The sequence below is a fragment of the Sinohyriopsis cumingii genome, chromosome 18 (assembly GCF_028554795.1).
Source record: "Sinohyriopsis cumingii isolate HCF-2022 chromosome 18, ASM2855479v2, whole genome shotgun sequence".
In the NCBI taxonomy this organism is placed as follows: Eukaryota; Metazoa; Mollusca; class Bivalvia; order Unionida; family Unionidae; genus Sinohyriopsis; species Sinohyriopsis cumingii.
The window spans coordinates 9403257-9422084 of record NC_142978.1 but is presented as its reverse complement, the minus strand read 5'-3'; the positions used below and the strand labels follow the sequence as shown (position 1 = coordinate 9422084).

Genomic DNA, 18828 nt, shown 5'->3' with positions numbered 1-18828 from the left:
ATACATTACACAATCACATCAACATCAGGAAAATGAGTAAGACATGGAGGAAATGAACAGCATCAAGCCTCTACCTAAACATGCCATTAGGGTAAAAGAACATTGAACTTGTCGAATAAAACTCTTCTAATGAAAGCTGAAACAACTAGATTAGTGTACATATGATTGTGCACAGAAATACTGTGGGTTGCCACACTTGACCTGAATACAAACAAAAGTTCTTGGACAAATTCAGCAAATGTTGACTGGTCATACACAAGACCATGGATGTAAAGAGATGCATGGTTTGATGACTGTCTCAACAGCAATCAGAGGACCAACTAGATTCAACTCTGTGCTACGTGAGGCTATATCACACAAACAGAAAGTGCAAAAAAGTGGATATGGCATACCAACCTACTCATTCCAATATGTCTTTAATTGAAACATTCATGTGAGAGGTCAGAAAATGCTAATTGAATGTTTACCTTTTAGCCAACTGTCAAAACAGAACTGCAGATGATTCAGATCCCCAGACAGAATATGGAGTTTGCTTACTCTCAATACTAATGCTATCAGAATGCACATCCTGAATGATAGCTGCTTCATGGGACGAAGCACAGAAGCTTGAACTTAAAAAGTTGAGCCATGTCGAAACCCATGAGATTTCACTTTAGGAACAGTGTCTACAAGCACGGTCAGGATAGATCAAAGCTAGTTAATGAGTCCAAAAGATCCATATTTTGACCAATGTCAAGACTCCCATGATGCCTGAATGTGTGAGAGATATGGAGCAATACCCTTGACAGTTATCAGTGCTAGCATCTTGCTTTCAAAAATAAAAAGAAGCTGTCAAGCTGGTAACTGAAGGCTGAAAGAGGAATTGCATCCTTTGCACAACCTCTCATGAAAAAATTTGCCATTTCCCCTTGTGCACTTTCAGAGTGGAAGACCATCCAGCTATTGTGATACTCTCCACAACTGAAGACTTGAAATTTTTCCTGCACACAGTATAACAGACAAGATCCATGCATGAAATAGCAGTTTCCCTGGACATTAATGAAACATTGGCAACTGGGATGTTTGAGAAGAGGTTACTTAGATTTTCCTGGATTAATCAGCTGCCACGCTGAGCAGGTCAGTGACCTATGACTTATCCCATCAGAAAGATGCAATCATGACTATCTTGCAATCCATGTCCCTCTTTTGCTGGATTAACTTCGAAATTAGACTCAATGGAGAAAAGGCCAAGGCACCAATTCCCTCCAAGTTGATTGACAGGGTGTTGGCTGCCGATATCGTTAGTTATGAAAATGAGATATGAAGGCCTCCTCACCACCATCAAAAAGAGAAAGCTGAAATGGTATGGCCATGTCACTATAGCCAACAATCTATCCACAACAGTCCTGCAGGGCAGCATCCATGGTGGCACAAGAAGAGGTAGACAGAGAAAAAAGTGGAGTGACAACATCACAGAATGGACCAGGAAAAGTTTTGCGGAGACACAGGCATTGGCACATGATCGAGACAAGTGGAGGGAACTGGTCAGATGTTCAGCAGTTCAGCGCCTCGACAACCACACTAAGTCAAGAGATTGATGATGATGATGAATCATATGGACAATAGTAATGAAAATCCTAAGAATGAGATTATGTTCAAATATTTGAAAAAATGAACAAAAACAGTAATGCAATATTAGGCAAAGGTGAATATGGAGTTACAAATAACATACAGTTTTTAAACAAACCAGTAATAAAGTCACACAAAAATATCTGAAAATTTACCAAAATACATAGTTATGTACTACATATATGTCCGACTTACTGTACTGCCAAAATGAAATGCTGGATGGTTACAGCGAAAGTCTCAAGTCACTATATCTGGCAGACAGTGTGCCACCTAGTGTGATAAAGATAGGTGATATAAAAAGACAAGGAGACTTTATCAAGTCAATAAAAGGACTACATTCTGGAGATAGAGGAAATAGTTTGTAATGTTAATGTGATTGAGTGATGTATTGACAGAGAAGGATTGGCTTCCTTCTTGCAAACTATCTACAAAGTATGGTAAATGAAAATGGTAGAGAGCTAAAGAAATTATGCAGAAAAGATTTTTTTTGTTTCAGTCTCAATGACCAATGACTTTTTCACCCAAAATCAATACAGGTAAAACCCATTATAACGTGATTCATTATAATGCAATTCTGCTTATAACACAATGGCAGCATGGCTACCCATTTTCTACTTTAAGGTGACCTCTCTCTTTAACATCATAAATACATGTTCTCAGAAAAGCTGATTATTCATATCCATAACAAATTTTTAATCCAAGCACTGTTTTTAATGTTGCCTTAAATTCACTGTGCACCATTTTCCATCAAAACTGAAGTAAATTTGAGTCTGATAAAACCCAGCGAGCAAAACAAATGATATATAATCAAGACGTTAGTTAAATCTGATGACATTGAAATTTCAAAGCACATTTTCTATGGGGAAGCTTTTAGAATTTTTTTTTAATGAAATCCTGCTTATATTATGATGTTATTCTTTGCATTATAATGGGTTTTACCTGTATAGTTCTTCCTTAACATAAGAGCAAGACATCCTGAAAGTTTTAATGGCGGAGAATTTGAGTCATTGTGTGGAAATCATTTTTTTATTTCAGTCATCGTGACCTTGAGCACTGGGCATTTCATTCAAAATCAATAAGATTCGTCCTTACCAAAACTTTGGAGGACAACTTGAGTTACTGTGCAGAAACCAGACTAGCAACAGACACATAGAAACATCATGAATTTCCAAAACAAAAGAACAACATGGAAAATGATTCCTTGGATATGATACAGGAACAATCTCAAAACATCTAGACTTCAGACTTGCTAAAAAAAAAGTTTATGACCCGGTGACCTTATAATTCCTTTTCCTTTAGTCCAAACCTTGAATTTCATGCCAAAAGGTATTGTTAGCAACAATACATTCCAAATGACATCCTTAACTTTTAGAAAAATGAAAGCTGCAATTTAATTGGTGAATAAAAATGTTAACAGAACATGACCACATGCAGATGAGTATCACAAGCAGATTTCTAATTTTAATTACTGCAGACATGAACTTAGCAGTGATTGTTATGTAAACCAGCTGTCTGATGGTTCTACCATTTTTTCCGATAATTTTCTTGTGGAGGAAATGTGAGCTTCAGCCTGGTAACTGATGACAACCTGAACATGTTAAACCAATCATGAATTGGAAAATTACTAAGGGCAGACTCGAAGAGATGCCAGTAAATGTTAAACCTCAGGATGAGTATGTATCTGCCGAAAACCCGATCTTTGCACTTACTCTAATAATGCTTCTTTGTCAATTTTTTTCTCACATAATTTAGTTTTTATGATTGTTCAACTTCCCAAGCTCTGAAATTTTATAAAACAAAGAAATGATTGATTATACATGGAATGTTGCTTACCAGCAGCAAGAAAGGTTTACTTACTAGTTCTTTAGCTGTCTTGTCAAGGTATACAGCACACTTATCAACATCACTCTTTGGTCCTCTTAATGTTACAATGTCGCTCCTCTTTCCTTGATCAGGGAAAGTGATTTGTACTTGATTAAACTGGCGTCGAATTCCCTGAATAGTTTTTCCTTTGGCATCAATAAAAAATTTGTGGAGGCGCTGATCAATGGTGACCTCTTGTTTTGTCTTTTTCTTTTCCTGTGGACAGAAACTAGATAACAAGACTGTTGCTTATTAAAGTACCTCTATGGCAGAAGCTCAATACAGTGACCACTTTGGCCTCTATAGGCATGTAAGCCCATCACCACCCTTCATTAACTTTCATGGTCAACTTGGTTAAATAAAATGCAGACTTAACAAAAAAGGGGTCTCTTGTAAATTTTTAATTCTTTCCAAACTTTTAATAAGTCTCTAACTCTTGATCTTATTATGTTTCAAATTTAAACAATGACAATTGTGCTGTTGAATGTGGTGTCAAGCCAAAGCAAGACATGTGGTGTCAAGCCTAAGTAAGACACGAGTTTCAGCAGATCAGTTAGAAGTTTGAAATGAATACCATCAGATATAGAGGAAATGAGTTGAATAATGTCCAGCTTTTGCAAGCCTTGGTGAGCAAAGGCTGGACATTATTAAATGAGTTTCATAAATTTAATATTAGATCATTACCCATTTGAGGTTCTTTTTATCACATAGTTTTTATTTCAGCCCAAATTATTTAAATGGAAAGAAGAACGAAGAATTTCATTCATTCTGACAGACGTTGCACATTTCATTTGTTGTGCATAAAAAATAGTCCTAACCCAAGTTGAACTAGTATTGACATTTAAAAGTAGATTAAACTTTTCTTACAAACTATAAATTAAAAAACAAGCGTCCTTCCAACAGAACATTTTACGCAGCGAAAATCATTTTTCTACATAAAATGCCTAATGTGTTTGATATCACATTATTTGATGCACTACCAATACAACTGACAATCCATGTTTATAAAACCTTAAAGTGTCACTTTCACAACTAAACATTAAGTTGATATTGCAATATTCATGTGAAAGACTGTTTACTGGATGTAGAAATTCCCATAGTTACTGTTATGTATTTTGACCAGATATTTGAGTGTTTGATTTGGAACAGTGGACTACAGAATATGCAAACTAATTTCCTTTTGACTTTGAATTGCATCACATAATTACCACATGAATATTCAGCAGTTGGATAACTTCTTTTCAGTTTGGAGACCGGTTTATGTCCACATTCTTCTGTGACTAAGGGTGAGTTTATTTACTTCTATAAGTTAATATTTAAACCACGCTTGTATATAGGGTGGATTCCATGCTACAGATATACCACCTCCCTCAACACCCACCACACACAAGCAATAATTGTAGTTTTACTTGTTGTTGTTATTGTTTTTGTCATTTTTCGTGTTATGATGTATTATACCTGACATAACAAATTGGGGCAAATTAGCAATATTGAAACAGACATAGCCATTTTTCCCCAATTTCCTTTCACAAGTCAATTCGAAAAATGGTGAGCAAAAATGATCATTTGAGAACAAAAATTCCAAAAGTTTTCTAACAATTGCAGCCAATCAGTAAAAAGAATAATGCACAATAATTTCATGGACATAAATTATTTGGACCATCAGAATCACATAAAGTGATACTTTAATGTGTGATGATATAAAATATATGAAACTGTACATACAATAAGGAAAACAATACATACAATCTACATGAACAACTATCAAAAACATAAAAGGTTACATTGTTGATGATAACATTGATGCAACCCAACTCATACCTTTCTCTACTGCAATTCACAAGCTCAGCCCAAAGTCTGGTGACAAACATCATGACAAAAGTCTTTCCAATGGTCACGTTTGCTTTTGATCATGTGCTTCATTGATTAAGTTCAGTAATAAGTTGAATTAACAAAGTCTGTACATGCTAAATCTACACATTCAGATATGGACAACCAAAAACTTGTGAAGAAAATACAAGCAATCCAACAAGCATATAAGAAACTCCAATGAAGCAATTATTCTGTGAATTGGTAACGCACCTATTCTTACAACTCTCTGGTCTTAAAACTAAGTAACAGAAAAAAACAAAACCAACAAGTTTTGTAAATTCAACAAATAAATCAATTTTCTAAGTTACAAAGTCAAAAATTTCAAGAGGAACTTACAGTGTTGTTAATTAAATCCCCAAAATTCCTAAACGTTTTATTACAAAACCCAAAGTATAGAATGTTCCAAATAAACTTCAATCTTGAATGTACCAATGTATCAATAGTCTTGAATGTGTCAATGTACAAGTAGTCATGCTGCATCACAATAATATAATCTAGAATGTCCTTGAATGAATTCACAATAATCCCAAAGGAATGATATAGTCCAGAATATCAATGAGCACTTTGTAATTTGAATGAATAATTTAAATAAATAATTCCTCTCAAATTAGATTTGAATGCAACTGTCATTCCACAAAGACTGATACTAAAATATGAATGAATAATCTTGATCACAACAGCCTAATATAAAAACCAATAAGATCATCAGGATGTGGCTTCTAAGTTTGCTTTGTGAACTTTCTAAGGTCAAAAATCCATGTAAACATCATTACAAATATTATCTTCAAGTACAACCTAAAATCATGGACAAAAGGTATATAATGTAATATGTTGTTTACAAATGACCCATACAAACTACAATCATGAACAAAGGTTAAACATACTATATATATATATATATATATATATATATATATATATATATATATATATATATATATATATATATATATATATATAAAACACCTATGACATAATAAGAACACACAGGGCCCCAGACAGATGAGCTGTCTAAGGCCCTTGCCTTAACACTTTACTCAAACATCTCACCTCTGTCTGAGTGAATTTAAGTCTCATCTTCAACAACATTGCCTACACAGCTGCCACTGTAAGCCACAACATTAAACAATGTCTTGTTATCTGCTAGCACAGAGAAGAGGATTGATGTTTAGTAAACATACCATTCTTGATGCCATTTCCATGAGCTGCTGCTTTGCCCTCTCAACTCCCTTTGATTCTCCTTCAATGAGGATAATTGGGTTGTTTTCTGTATCTGGGGGGATATGAATCATCACACCAGTCTCATTTATGATTCTTCTAACTGAATAAAGAAATCAAAGTATTAACCAAGTTAGCAATCTTGTGGTCCAGCTTCTTCACTTATCCATATAAATTTATCACAAGGTCTAGAAATATGCTTTCATCTCAACTATGACATAAGTTATGTTGGTCATCTAAATCAAGGAATGACCTCACAATAACACTGATAAAACTTCCTTTAAAGGGGATATTACTCTTGAAAAATTATATCAGATCATAACAAACAATTGAACTATGTGTGGATCCAATAATCATCATATCAATTATGCTTTAGCAAAATCAACTTAAGCTGTAACAAAAATTTGCCACAAAAATAAATAAAATCATGAACTATGAGACGGAAATAATAACTAATAGTCTATCATTTAATACATTATGGCCCAGGCAAAAAGGAAATATATAGCCCTAAACCAGAGGTATAGCAAATATGCTACTGAAATAGTAATCTTGTATTAATGGATGAGCACAATAACACAGTAGTGTGACAGTATGCTTTTAAACTTATTTTCAACATGTTCAGCAAATAATGTTATTCAGCTAGCAGATGGGAACCAACTGCCCTCAATACTTACTTTCAGCACCTGCTTTTCCAATAATGTGTTTGTGAAACTGCTGTTCAATTTCAATTTCTGCAAAGTGCATTTGACGTTCCTGAAAAAAAAATTGTACAACATTCTGCCCAAAGGCATGTTCTAAATTGTACAACATTCTACCCAAAGGCATGTTCTACATATTTTACAACATTCTACCCATGTTCATTTCAGACTGCACCAGTGGCCTAGTGGTTTGAGCATCCGCCTCGGATCTGGGAGTTCATGGGTTCGATCCCTGGCCAAGTCATAACAAAGATTTAAGCTAGTAGGTTAAAAATATTACCTATTAAAGACCGAATCTGTTTGAGAAAAGCCAAATTAATGTACAGGATATCTCATAATAGTGCTCCTGAATATTTACAATCACTATTCAGTATAGGCTACCTGGTAATACTCCCCACCTGCGATCCATGTCTACCAAACAGTATAAAATTCCCAAACCAAATAAGGAGTTATTTTAAAAAAGTTTCCAATACTCTGGAACTCTGCTCTGGAATAGTATTCCAGTTGAGATTAGAAATGCCCACTCTTTATTTCCTTCTTCCAAACACAATATATCCAGTGGCTTCGGAGATGCTGCTAAAATAAATAAATTCCTTTGTATGAGGGCCTCAAGGTAGTACTTAGCTAACTGTGTTACCCTCTTTAAATCAGGTCATTATTATTATTATTATTATTATATATTATTATTGCCAGGGCAGGGCACTGTATCAGTGTTTATGTATAATGGGTTCATGGCAATCCTCCCAGCAGTTAAGGAGAAATGATCAGAGTTTTATCAAGAACAATATAGTGCAGTAAACAATTTTATCATCATTCAAGAGGTTTACTAAATATTCAAAAAAGACAGAAAAGAAGCAGGATTCAAAGGTATTAGAGATTCATTGGAGCTCCTTAACAGTTTATCAGTTTTACTCAGATGAAATGAAGGCAACCGTTACAATCCAGGAAAATCTGCTACATTGTGTCGCTTTTTATGAATCACTGACATTATTTTCCTCACTGAATGCTATATGCAAGAATTATTTTGTGATGTGAACATTTCCTCATCCAGCAGCCAGATTCAACATGGCAGACTGTGGTTCTTTTGTTCAATGGATATTCAGTTTTACTCATCAGTGTGGAGGTGTATTCAATTCAAACTTCAAGGAATGATCGTCCACCATCTATCTAAACATTCAGACTCAATGACTGTTAGTATTATTTTATTTTTTAAGCAATGTTAACATCAAGACATGAACAGTTGGATTCAAAATGGATTATCTTTGTCATTGTGTTCAATTACATATAGCCCATTGGCAGGTTTAGTGTACAAGAAACTTTCAAATTATATGAACCCTACAATCAGACTGTCAATTACTATGTGTTTGTACAATATTCTATTTATGTCTTGCATAACAGTTCAATGCTGATTATGATTCCTGGCAATAACAGTGCCAACACTCCACTATCTTGGACTATAGTTACAGTGGAACCTAATAACTAGTCTCCTAACCATCATTCCTAAATGAATCAGAATGGATTATAAATTCAAAACATACTAATTTAGAACTTTGCTTACTCAACTTAGTCAGTTGGTTACTTTACATAACATGGAAGATTCTCTCACTCTTTTGTATCTAATTCAGGACAATTCATACCACTAAAAAGAAATACTGGATGTTTAATATCAAAATTACAATGGATTCACAGACATGCTTAAATATTAAAGCGAAAGTTTGAACTGGCCATATCTCACTTACAGTGTACCATCTAGTATGTAAGAAGTACTCTCGTTTGTCTAAACAAGACATCGAGATTTTTTTTAAATTCTATCAGAAGGCTGTATTCTATAGGTAGCAGAAGTTATCTGTAACATTAATATGATTGGGTAATGTATTTGACAGAGAGGATTGGTATTCATATGCCAAATGTAGCCAGTTTTAGTCAAATGACTGTAATCAAATTATTGACAACACTGATGGGTTGGAGTAATACTAATTACACAAGATCAAATCAACAAACACAATTCAAGAGATATTGCTATTCATGGATCTTTTTGCTGTAATTGTAAACATACTGCTCTAAACAATCTTTATTTTATTGTTTAAAACAATTTAATGTTAACATACAAATTTACTAACATTCCTGGTCCAATTACATTTAGTTGCCTATCAGCCCAAGCTTTGCATTTCATGCTAGGAATTAGTGTTAGGAACAATATGTTCCAAATGATGTTCAATAATTTTAGAAATATGAAAGCTGTAATTTTATTGGTGAATGAAAATGTAAACAGAACATAATACCATACTGGTGAGCATTACAAGCAGATTTCTGATGTAATATTTTGCAGACAGAAATTCTGCACTGATTATGATATACCCCCTGATGATTCTACATTTGTCCCAATAATGTTCTTGTGAATGTCCTTAAAAATGTGAATTTAGGCCTGGTAACTGCTGACAACCTACACTCATTACCCCTGGTGCCGCATTTACGTGGCAGGAGGTAGTAGCCTACTGCCGAGTTCTGTAGTGTCAAAGTCATGTATGATACACTAAAGTAGAAGGGCAGACAGATGTAGCTCTAAAATGATACCAAATAATCTGGACATTCTAGTTGCACTACAAAATAAAGAGAGAAAAACCTAATTTTCTGCACCCGTTTTTTTTTTCACCCAAAATTTGCCTGCAGCCAGAATCTGATTTTGTATCCGGATTTTAGACTTTTTGGGCCTCACATCTAAGGCAGACCAGTCTGAACTGCACATAGAGGTCAACCTTTGCAAAAACTAGGATAAGGTGGGCATTTGGAATAAAGAGTGGTCTCGATAAGAAAATAATGGGTCCATTAAGCTACAAAAAAAAAAGAACTCCATTTACCCTTCTGCTCATGCGAGCAAAATAACCAATGGAAAATGATGTTTCTAACACAACTAAGCCTTAGGCTAATGGAAAATCTCTTGGAAGTTGATGTATTAGGATGAATTCAGAAATAGCCCCCAAAATGTGTTTCCTACTCGCCTTTCAGGCAAAAACGACAAAAACTTCCATGGCATAATAAGTTAACATGTAAAACTAATTTGTGCCTTGGAACATTACTTCTGTAAATTTGTCTAAAGTTTAGATTCAAAGATGCAAAAACAATTGCTATCCATGATCTTTGCAATTACTCTAATATTTTAATTCTTTTCATTAACTTTTTCTCATATAATTTACTTCAATTATCTTTAAACTGTCCAAACCCTGAAATTTTATAAAGCGAAATATTGATTGATTATACATGGAATGTTGCTTACCAGCAGCAAGAAAGGTTTACTTACTAGTTCTTTAGCTGTCTTGTCAAGATATACAGCACACTTATCAACATCACTCTTTGGTCCTCTTAATGTTACAATGTCACTCCTCTTTCCTTGATCAGGGAAAGTGATTTGTACTTGATTAAACTGGCGTTGAATTCCCTGAATAGTGTTTCCTTTGGCATCAATAAAAAATTTGTGGAAGCGTTGATCAATGGTGACCTCTTGTTTTGTCTTTTTCTTTTCCTGTGGAGAGAAACTATATAACATGACTGTTGCTTATTAAAGTACCTGCAGTTGGTACACAAAATGTGCCTACAGAGCTGCCACTGTAAGTCACAACATTAAACAATGTCTCATTATCTGCTAGCGCAGAGAAGGGGATTGATGTTTAGTAAACATACCATTCTTGATGCCATTTCCATGAGCTGCTGCTTTGCCCTCTCAACTCCTTTTGATTCTCCTTCAATGAGGATAATTGGATTGTTTTCTGCATCTGGGGGGATATGAATCATCACACCAGTCTCATTTATGATTCTTCTAACTGAATAAAGAAATCAAAGTATTAACCAAGTTAGCATTCTTGTGGTCTAGCTTCTTCACTTATCCATATAAATTGATCACAAGGTCTAAAAATGTGCTTTCCTCTCAAATATGACATCAGTTATGTTGGTCAAGTAAACCAAGGAATGACCTCACAAAAACTCTGATAAAACTTGCTTTAAAGGGGATATTACTCTTCAAAAATTCTATCAGATCATAACAAACAATTTAAGTATGTGTGGATCCAATAATCATCATATCAATTAAACTTTAGCAAAATCAACTTAAGCTGTAACAAAAATCTGGCACAAAAATAAATAAAATCATGAACTATGAGATGGACATAATAACTAATGGGTAGTCTATCATTTAATGCATTATGGCCCAGGCAAAAAGGAAATATATAGCCCTAAGCCAGAGTTATAGCATGCTGCTGAAATAGTAATTTTGTATCGATGGATGAATACAGTAACATAGTAGTGTAACAGCATGCTTTTAAACTTATTTTTCACATGTTCAGCAAATAATATTATTCAGCTAGCAGATGGGAACCAACGGCCCTCAATACTTACTTTCAGTTCCTGCTTTTCCAATAATGTGTTTGTGAAACTGCTGTTCAATTTCAATTTCTGCAAAATCCATTTCACATTCCTGGAAATAAATTGTACAATATTTTACCCAAAGGCAATTTGAAATTGTACAACATTCTACCCAAAGGCATGTTCTACATTTTTTTACAACTTTCTACGCATGTTCATTTCAGACTGCTCAAGTGACCTAGTGGTTAGAGGGTATGCCTCAGATGAAGGAGGTCATGGGTTCGATCCCTGGCCAAGTCATACCAAAGACTTACAAAAATGATACTAACAGCTGCCTTGCTTGCCGCTCAGCATTAAGAGGTTAGTGTTAGGACTGGTCGGCCTGGTGTCACGATAATGTCACTGGGTGGGACATCATGCTACGTGTCTGCAGCATGATGCCCCAGTGCTAGACATCACTATAAACTGTCACATTGCATACCTCGTAGTGATATGACAGAAAATTGTTAAAACTACATTAAAAATCCAAGTCACACACTCATACACACAGTCATTTCAGAAATGGAAAATACAGAGTCATTTAGAAGACAAAAAATGGTGGCTGCAAAAAACCTAACCCATTTCTTTTCTACTTAAGAAATTCAAACACTTATCATCACTGGCATTCACATCGTGGATTTATTCATTTCTGCAATATTCACTTATCCAGCATTATATGCCTTGCACCAGATATGATATGGTCTGATTACAGCAGTTTTTTCTACAATTTAAGTGTCCACTAAAATAATCATGTCCATATTATGGATGCAATACCTTTAGTGGACATGAAATTGTAGAAATCCACGCTATTGTCTGACTCATTGACACTGTCAAAATATGTAATGGTAAAGTTCATATTTATTGCAGAAATTGTTAAATCATTTACCAGACCCCCTGCATCCATAATCAGCCTCCCCTGTCATAAGCCCTCCATACTAGGACTTGAATTCCTGATGCTCAAGTAATCGTTGTGCTCTATAATTTATTTTGGATATACAAGTCTACATTCTAACTCAATGTATGCCAGTTTGGAGACAAAAGCAGCAGTGTTTGTGCTTCTATTATTTATATTTTATATCAAAGATCATACACCATAAGCTCTCAACTGATGACCAAGCAAACAAAATCAGTATGACAGTTTTGTCAGCCAATGAAATTGATTGTCTTATGCTTCTATGGCTCAGAACACTTTGTTTTAGTATGAGCGGAATACACACAACACAATCTAAAATGAAAATCATCTTTTATCTTAATTTGCATGGGTCTTTTTTTCCTGATGGTGAGAGAGAAGCAACTTTCTTGCACCAATGATGAGAAAAATTGACATGAGGGCAAAGCCTAAAATAAACCATGTAATATATTTCCTTCCATTAATAGAATAATCATAACAAAGAATTACTGTGAAAAACGGGAAATTGTACAAGTTATCTAATTTGTTTCTGGAAAGGAAAATTATAGGCAATTTAGGAAAATGTATTGCCAGTGCAGGGCACTGGAGACTAATTTTAATTATGTGATACTTACCTGTCGTAATTGTATTGGTTACCTTTTCCAGGACCAAAAGTACCTTTGTCCAAGATCATAATTCCATCCTCCCATCTGACTGAAAATTCCAGAATATCCTAAACAAAGAGAACACAGACCCTGACTGACATCCACAGGCCCATGTGGGATACCTTTTACTTGGACCTAGACTACACTTCAGGACATCAGAGTGGTCTGGGAGGGGGAGTGTTGCAATAGTAACGGGCAAGTATTACATAAATTAGTTTTACCTCTTCCCAACACGCACATACACACACACACAACATTTTAATAGCAGTAGTAGAATACATTTCATTACTACCTTCCACAGCTTGCCAGTTCCGAAGAAGACTGATGGCCTCAAGAAACTGGTATAAAATTTATATCCTCAGCCTCATACAAATGTTAATTGCCAGCAGATTAAACATCTTTTTGTGTCATGACTACTTGGCCCAAAGAAAATATGTTTTTGCTCTGGTGAAACAATGACCAAATGTAAAAGGATGAGAAAGTAATATGTGACCACCAAAATGTGGCTCACATAACATCTCCAAAGAAGTGATAGCCCTAACTTAATGGACTTGATTCACGTGAATAATAAATACCTACACAATCCACTGGAAACTGTGGATACTGAAATATCAGTGGAGCCCATAATAGATGGGAAGAGATGCCACAATCCATTCTTCTCCTTTTCAAAGGTAAAAACCCAACTGGGCAGAGAAGTCTATATTGATCATACCCTGCACAGATATAACTCAGAGTGGTGATCTTGATAGGAAATGTAGCTATGGAACAGTGTAGAAGCGTGATTCACTTTTTATGGCAAACTGCTGAAACACAACTGTGACTCAGGGAACGATAACCCATCTGTAAAGCAAGCAAAACTTAGCAAAAATTTCAAAATTCATTGTTCATTAAGGTTGAGTTTGTGAAGCACAGCAGCAAGGGGCATTATGTTATTCTTTGTATATAATGTGAACACAATATCAACATTACTCATTTTATGGTGTGACATCTGCTGACACTGCAAAACTTACAACCTTGGGACAGTACACGAATGCAGCACTTAATCCCAACAGTAACTAACAAAAGACTGTCATACGCACAGATGCAGCTTAGTAATATATTTCTAATATTTACAGCAGTAAGAATGCGGAACAATTTTTAAACTAAACTTTACAAAATAAGAAAAAAATTACAATTTTAATAATATCTATAAAAGACACTTACTTAGCAACAAAAACATGAATTACAGATCTTTAATTTCTAAAATGTACTGACTTAAATCATGTTAATTAAATACTCTGTATGCATAATTACATTTTAACCAAATCAAATAAGCCACTTTATCTGAAACAAAAGTTCCTTTTCACATTTTTAGTGATACCGATACTATTCTTTTGTAGATATGGCTGTTAAGTTTGGGGTACATCAGCAGACAAACAAGCTTCTTGGTTGGAGTGGACTAAAGACTGAAGACTACATATCTCACCTCTTGAGCTACAACAGTGACAGTTATACAACTTACCTGAGCTAAAACACTTTGACAATGAAACAATTTACCTGAGCTATCTATGGGCAGAAATAGGCATCTGTCATCTACCTTCATAAAAACCAAGATCTGACAGTGTGGCTGCTGCATGTTTGACACTCCTTCACAGTAATGCAAAGAATATTTTCCACGCCAAGAAAAATGTAACAAGATATTTGGACACATCTGAATAACAGTACCATCTAGTACCTAATGAGTGCAAAAGATGAACACTGAGACACTTGTGTCACATCCCAAATGCCACTTAACTACTACGACTATGTTTGCAATCTAGTTACATAAGACAGTATTTGACTGTCCCATGGATTTTAAAGACAGAAACTTTGTTATTATGTCTATTATATATGGTGACGTTATTTGACAATAGCAAGTCTACCAACTAATTTCTACCTGAAAGTAAATTCAATGCTTCCAAGAAGCAGAACTTGATAACACTGTATGAGGTTGCTTTCTTAGGTCATGTACACTCAAACACAAATTCTGAATCTCAAAAAGCATCAAAGATTGTCTGGAAGGTAGCAATAGCAGGATTTTCAGTTGGCCAACATGACCAAGACACTGGATGTCTGACAAGCACCATTTTCATTGGAAGCAACTAGACATCATAAGATGCCTTTTAGTGAAAACCCCATGTCAATACAACAATCCATTCAGGAGAAGAAGCGAAACAATTTAAAAATTGCCAACACAATGCATATTCAAGGGGCACAATGAACATTTAGGACCAACTAAACCTTTGTATGAGTGTTTATGTATAATGGGTTCATGGCAATCCTCACAGCAGTTAAGGAGAAATGATCAGAGTTTTATCAAGTACAATACAGTGCAGTAAACATTTTATTATCATTCAAGAGGTTTACTAAATATTCAGAAAAAGAGAGAAAAGAAGCAAGATTCATTGGAGCTCCTTGACAGTTTATCAGTTTTACTCAGATGAAATGAAGGCAACCGTTACAATCCAGGAAAATCTGCTACATTGTGTCGCTTTTTATGAATCACTGACATTATTTTTCTCAGTGAATGCGATATGCAAGAATTATTTTGTGATGTGAACATTTCCTCATCCAGCAGTCAGATTCAACATGTCAGACTGTGATTCTTTTGTTCTATGGATATTCTGTTTTACTCATCAGTGTGGAGGTGTATTCAATTCAAACTTCAAGGAATAATCGTCCACCATCTCTCTAACATTTCAGACTCAATGACTGTTAGTATTATTTTATTTTTTAAGCAATGTTAACATCAAGACATGAACAGTTGGATTCAAAATGGATTATCTTTGTCATTGTGTTCAATTACATATAGCCCATTGGCAGGTTTAGTGTACAAGAAACTTTCAAATTATATGAACCCTACAATCAGACTGTCAATTACTATGTGTTTGTACAATATTCTATTTATGTCTTGCATAACAGTTCAATGCTGATTATGATTCCTGGCAATAACAGTGCCAACACTCCACTATCTTGGACTATAGTTACAGTGGAACCTAATAACTAGTCTCCTAACCATCATTCCTAAATGAATCAGAATGGATTATAAATTCAAAACATACTAATCATGAACTTTACTTACTCAACTTAGTCAGTTGGTTACTTTACATAACATGGAAGATTCTCTCAATCTTTTGCATCTAATTCAGGACAATTCATACCACTAAAAAGAAATACTGGATGTTTAATATCAAAATTACAATGGATTCACAGACATGCTGAAATGTTAAAGCGAAAGTTTTAACTGGCCACATCTCACTTACAGTGTACCACATAGTATGTAAGAAGTACTCTCGTTTGTCTAAACAAGACATCGAGATTTTTTTAAATTCTATCAGAAGGCTGTATTCTATAGGTAGCAGAAGTAATCTGTAACATTAATATGACTGGGTAATGTATTTGACAGAGAGGATTGGTATTCCTATGCCAAATGTAGCCAGTTTTAGTCAAATGACTGTAATCAAAGTATTGACAACACTGATGGATTGGAGTAATACTAATTACACAAGATCAAATCCAGAAATACAATTCCAGAGATACTGCTATTCAGGGATCTTTTTACTATAATTGTAAACATACTGCTCTAAACAATCTTTATTTTATTGTTTAAAACAATTTAATGTTAACATACAAATTTACTAACATTCCTGGTCCAATTACATTTAGTTGCCTATCAGCCCAAGCTTTGCATTTCATGCTAGGAATTAGTGTAAGGAACAATATGTTCCAAATGATGTTCTTTAATTTTAGAAATATGAATGCTGTAATTTCACTGGTGAATGAAAATGTTAACAGAACATAACAGCATACTGGTGAGCATTACAAGCAGATTTCAATGTAATATTTGGAGACAGAAATTTTGCACTGATTATGATTTACCCCATGATGGTTCTACCATTTTTTCCAATAATGTTCCTGTGGAAGTCCTTAAAAACATGAACTTGGGCCTGGTAACTGCTGACAACCTTAAATCATTAACCCCTGGTACCACATTTACGTGGAAGAAGGCAGTAGCCTACTGCCAAGCTCTGCAGCGTCAAGGTCATACACTAAAGTGGGTGGTATTATAGAAAGGTAGACAGATGTAGCTCTACAATGATACTAATTAATCGGGTTGCACTACAAAATAAAGAGGAAAAAACCTAATTTTTTAGACCCATTCTTTTTTTTTCACCCAAAATTCGCTTCTGGTCAGAATCTGATTTTGTGTCCACATTTTAGAATTTTTGGCATCAGATCTAAGACAGACTGGTCTGAACTGCACACAGACAGGTGAACCTTTGCAAAAAGTAGGATAGAGTGGGCATTTTAGAATAAAGAGTGGTCTCCATACAACAACAAAATAAGAATTCCACCTTTTACCCTTCTGCTCATGTGTGAGCAAAATAACCAATGGAAAACAATGTTTCTAACAGAACTAGGCATTAGGCTAATGGGAAATCTCTTGGAAGTAAATGTATTAGGATGTATTTAGAAATAGCCCCCAAAATGTGTTTCCTACTCACCTTTCAGGTGAAAATGACAAAAACCTCCAGGGGTTAATGAGTTAACATGTAACACTAAATTGTGCCTTGCAACATTACTTTTGTAAATCTGTCTAAAGTTTCGACTCAAAGATGCAAAAAAATTTATATGCATGATCTTTGCACTTACTCTAATATTTTAATTTTTTTTTGTTAACTTTTTGTCATCTAATTTACTTCAATTATCATTAAACTTTCCAAACTCTGAAATTGTATAAAGCAAAATATTGATTGATTATACATGGAATGTTGCTTACCAGCAGCAAGAAAGGTTTACTTACTAGTTCTTTAGCTGTCTTGTCAAGGTATACAGCACACTTATCAACATCACTCTTTGGACCTCTTAAGGTTACAATGTCACTCCTCTTTCCTGGATCAGGGAAAGTGATTTGTACTTGATTAAACTGCTGTTGGATTCCCTGAATAGTATTTCCTTTGGCATCAATAAAAAATTTGTGGAAGCGCTGATCAATGATGACCTCTTGCTTTGTGTTTTTTTCCTGTGGAGAGAAACTAGATAACATGACTGTTGCTTATTAAAGTACCTGTATGACAGAAGCTCAGCATGATGATAACAATGACAACTCTGATGCCTCCAAAATATGGTGATAAACATCTAACCAAAGCCATTCCAAAGGTCATATTTCCTTTCGATCATGTGCTTCATTGATTAAATGCACTAAGAAGCTGAATTCTCAAAATCAGTACTTACAAACTCTATCCCTTTAGATATGGATGACCAAACACTTGCGTAGAATAAGGATAAAAGAAACTCCAGTGAAGCACCTGTACTGTGAATTGTAATGCACCTATTGTAACAACTATGTGGTCTTAAACTAAGTAACAGACAAAGCAAAAACGAACAAGTTTTTTTCAAATTCAACATATAAATTAATTATCTAAGTTAAAAAGTGAAAATTAAAAGTGCACTTACAGTACTGAAAATTACATCAAAGATAATCCTAAATGTTTTATAACAAAGAAAGGAATGTTCCAAATGAATTCCAATCTTGAATGTGCTGATGTACCAATAATCTTGCTGTATTACAATTATATAATCTAGAATGTCTATGAATCAA

General features: G+C 34.7%; 1 protein-coding gene across 5 annotated transcripts in view; it reads right to left on the bottom strand.

Annotated features, from left to right (window-relative positions):
* Positions 1-18828, bottom strand: part of LOC149776048 (vigilin-like) — a 120911-nt gene that overhangs the window by 50019 nt on the left and 52064 nt on the right. For 4 of the 5 annotated variants that reach the window (XM_089942292.1, XM_089942290.1, XM_089942289.1 and 1 more), the window contains 7 exons: positions 18031-18249; positions 11649-11727; positions 10938-11077; positions 10558-10779; positions 7236-7314; positions 6525-6664; positions 3466-3687 (listed from right to left, as the gene is read on the bottom strand). In XM_089942292.1, the coding sequence (XP_089798418.1) occupies positions 3466-3687; positions 6525-6664; positions 7236-7314; positions 10558-10779; positions 10938-11077; positions 11649-11727; positions 18031-18249 (1101 nt within the window). The remainder of the gene's footprint in view (positions 1-3465; positions 3688-6524; positions 6665-7235; positions 7315-10557; positions 10780-10937; positions 11078-11648; positions 11728-18030; positions 18250-18828) is intronic. The other variant, XM_089942293.1, reaches the window with a different exon arrangement.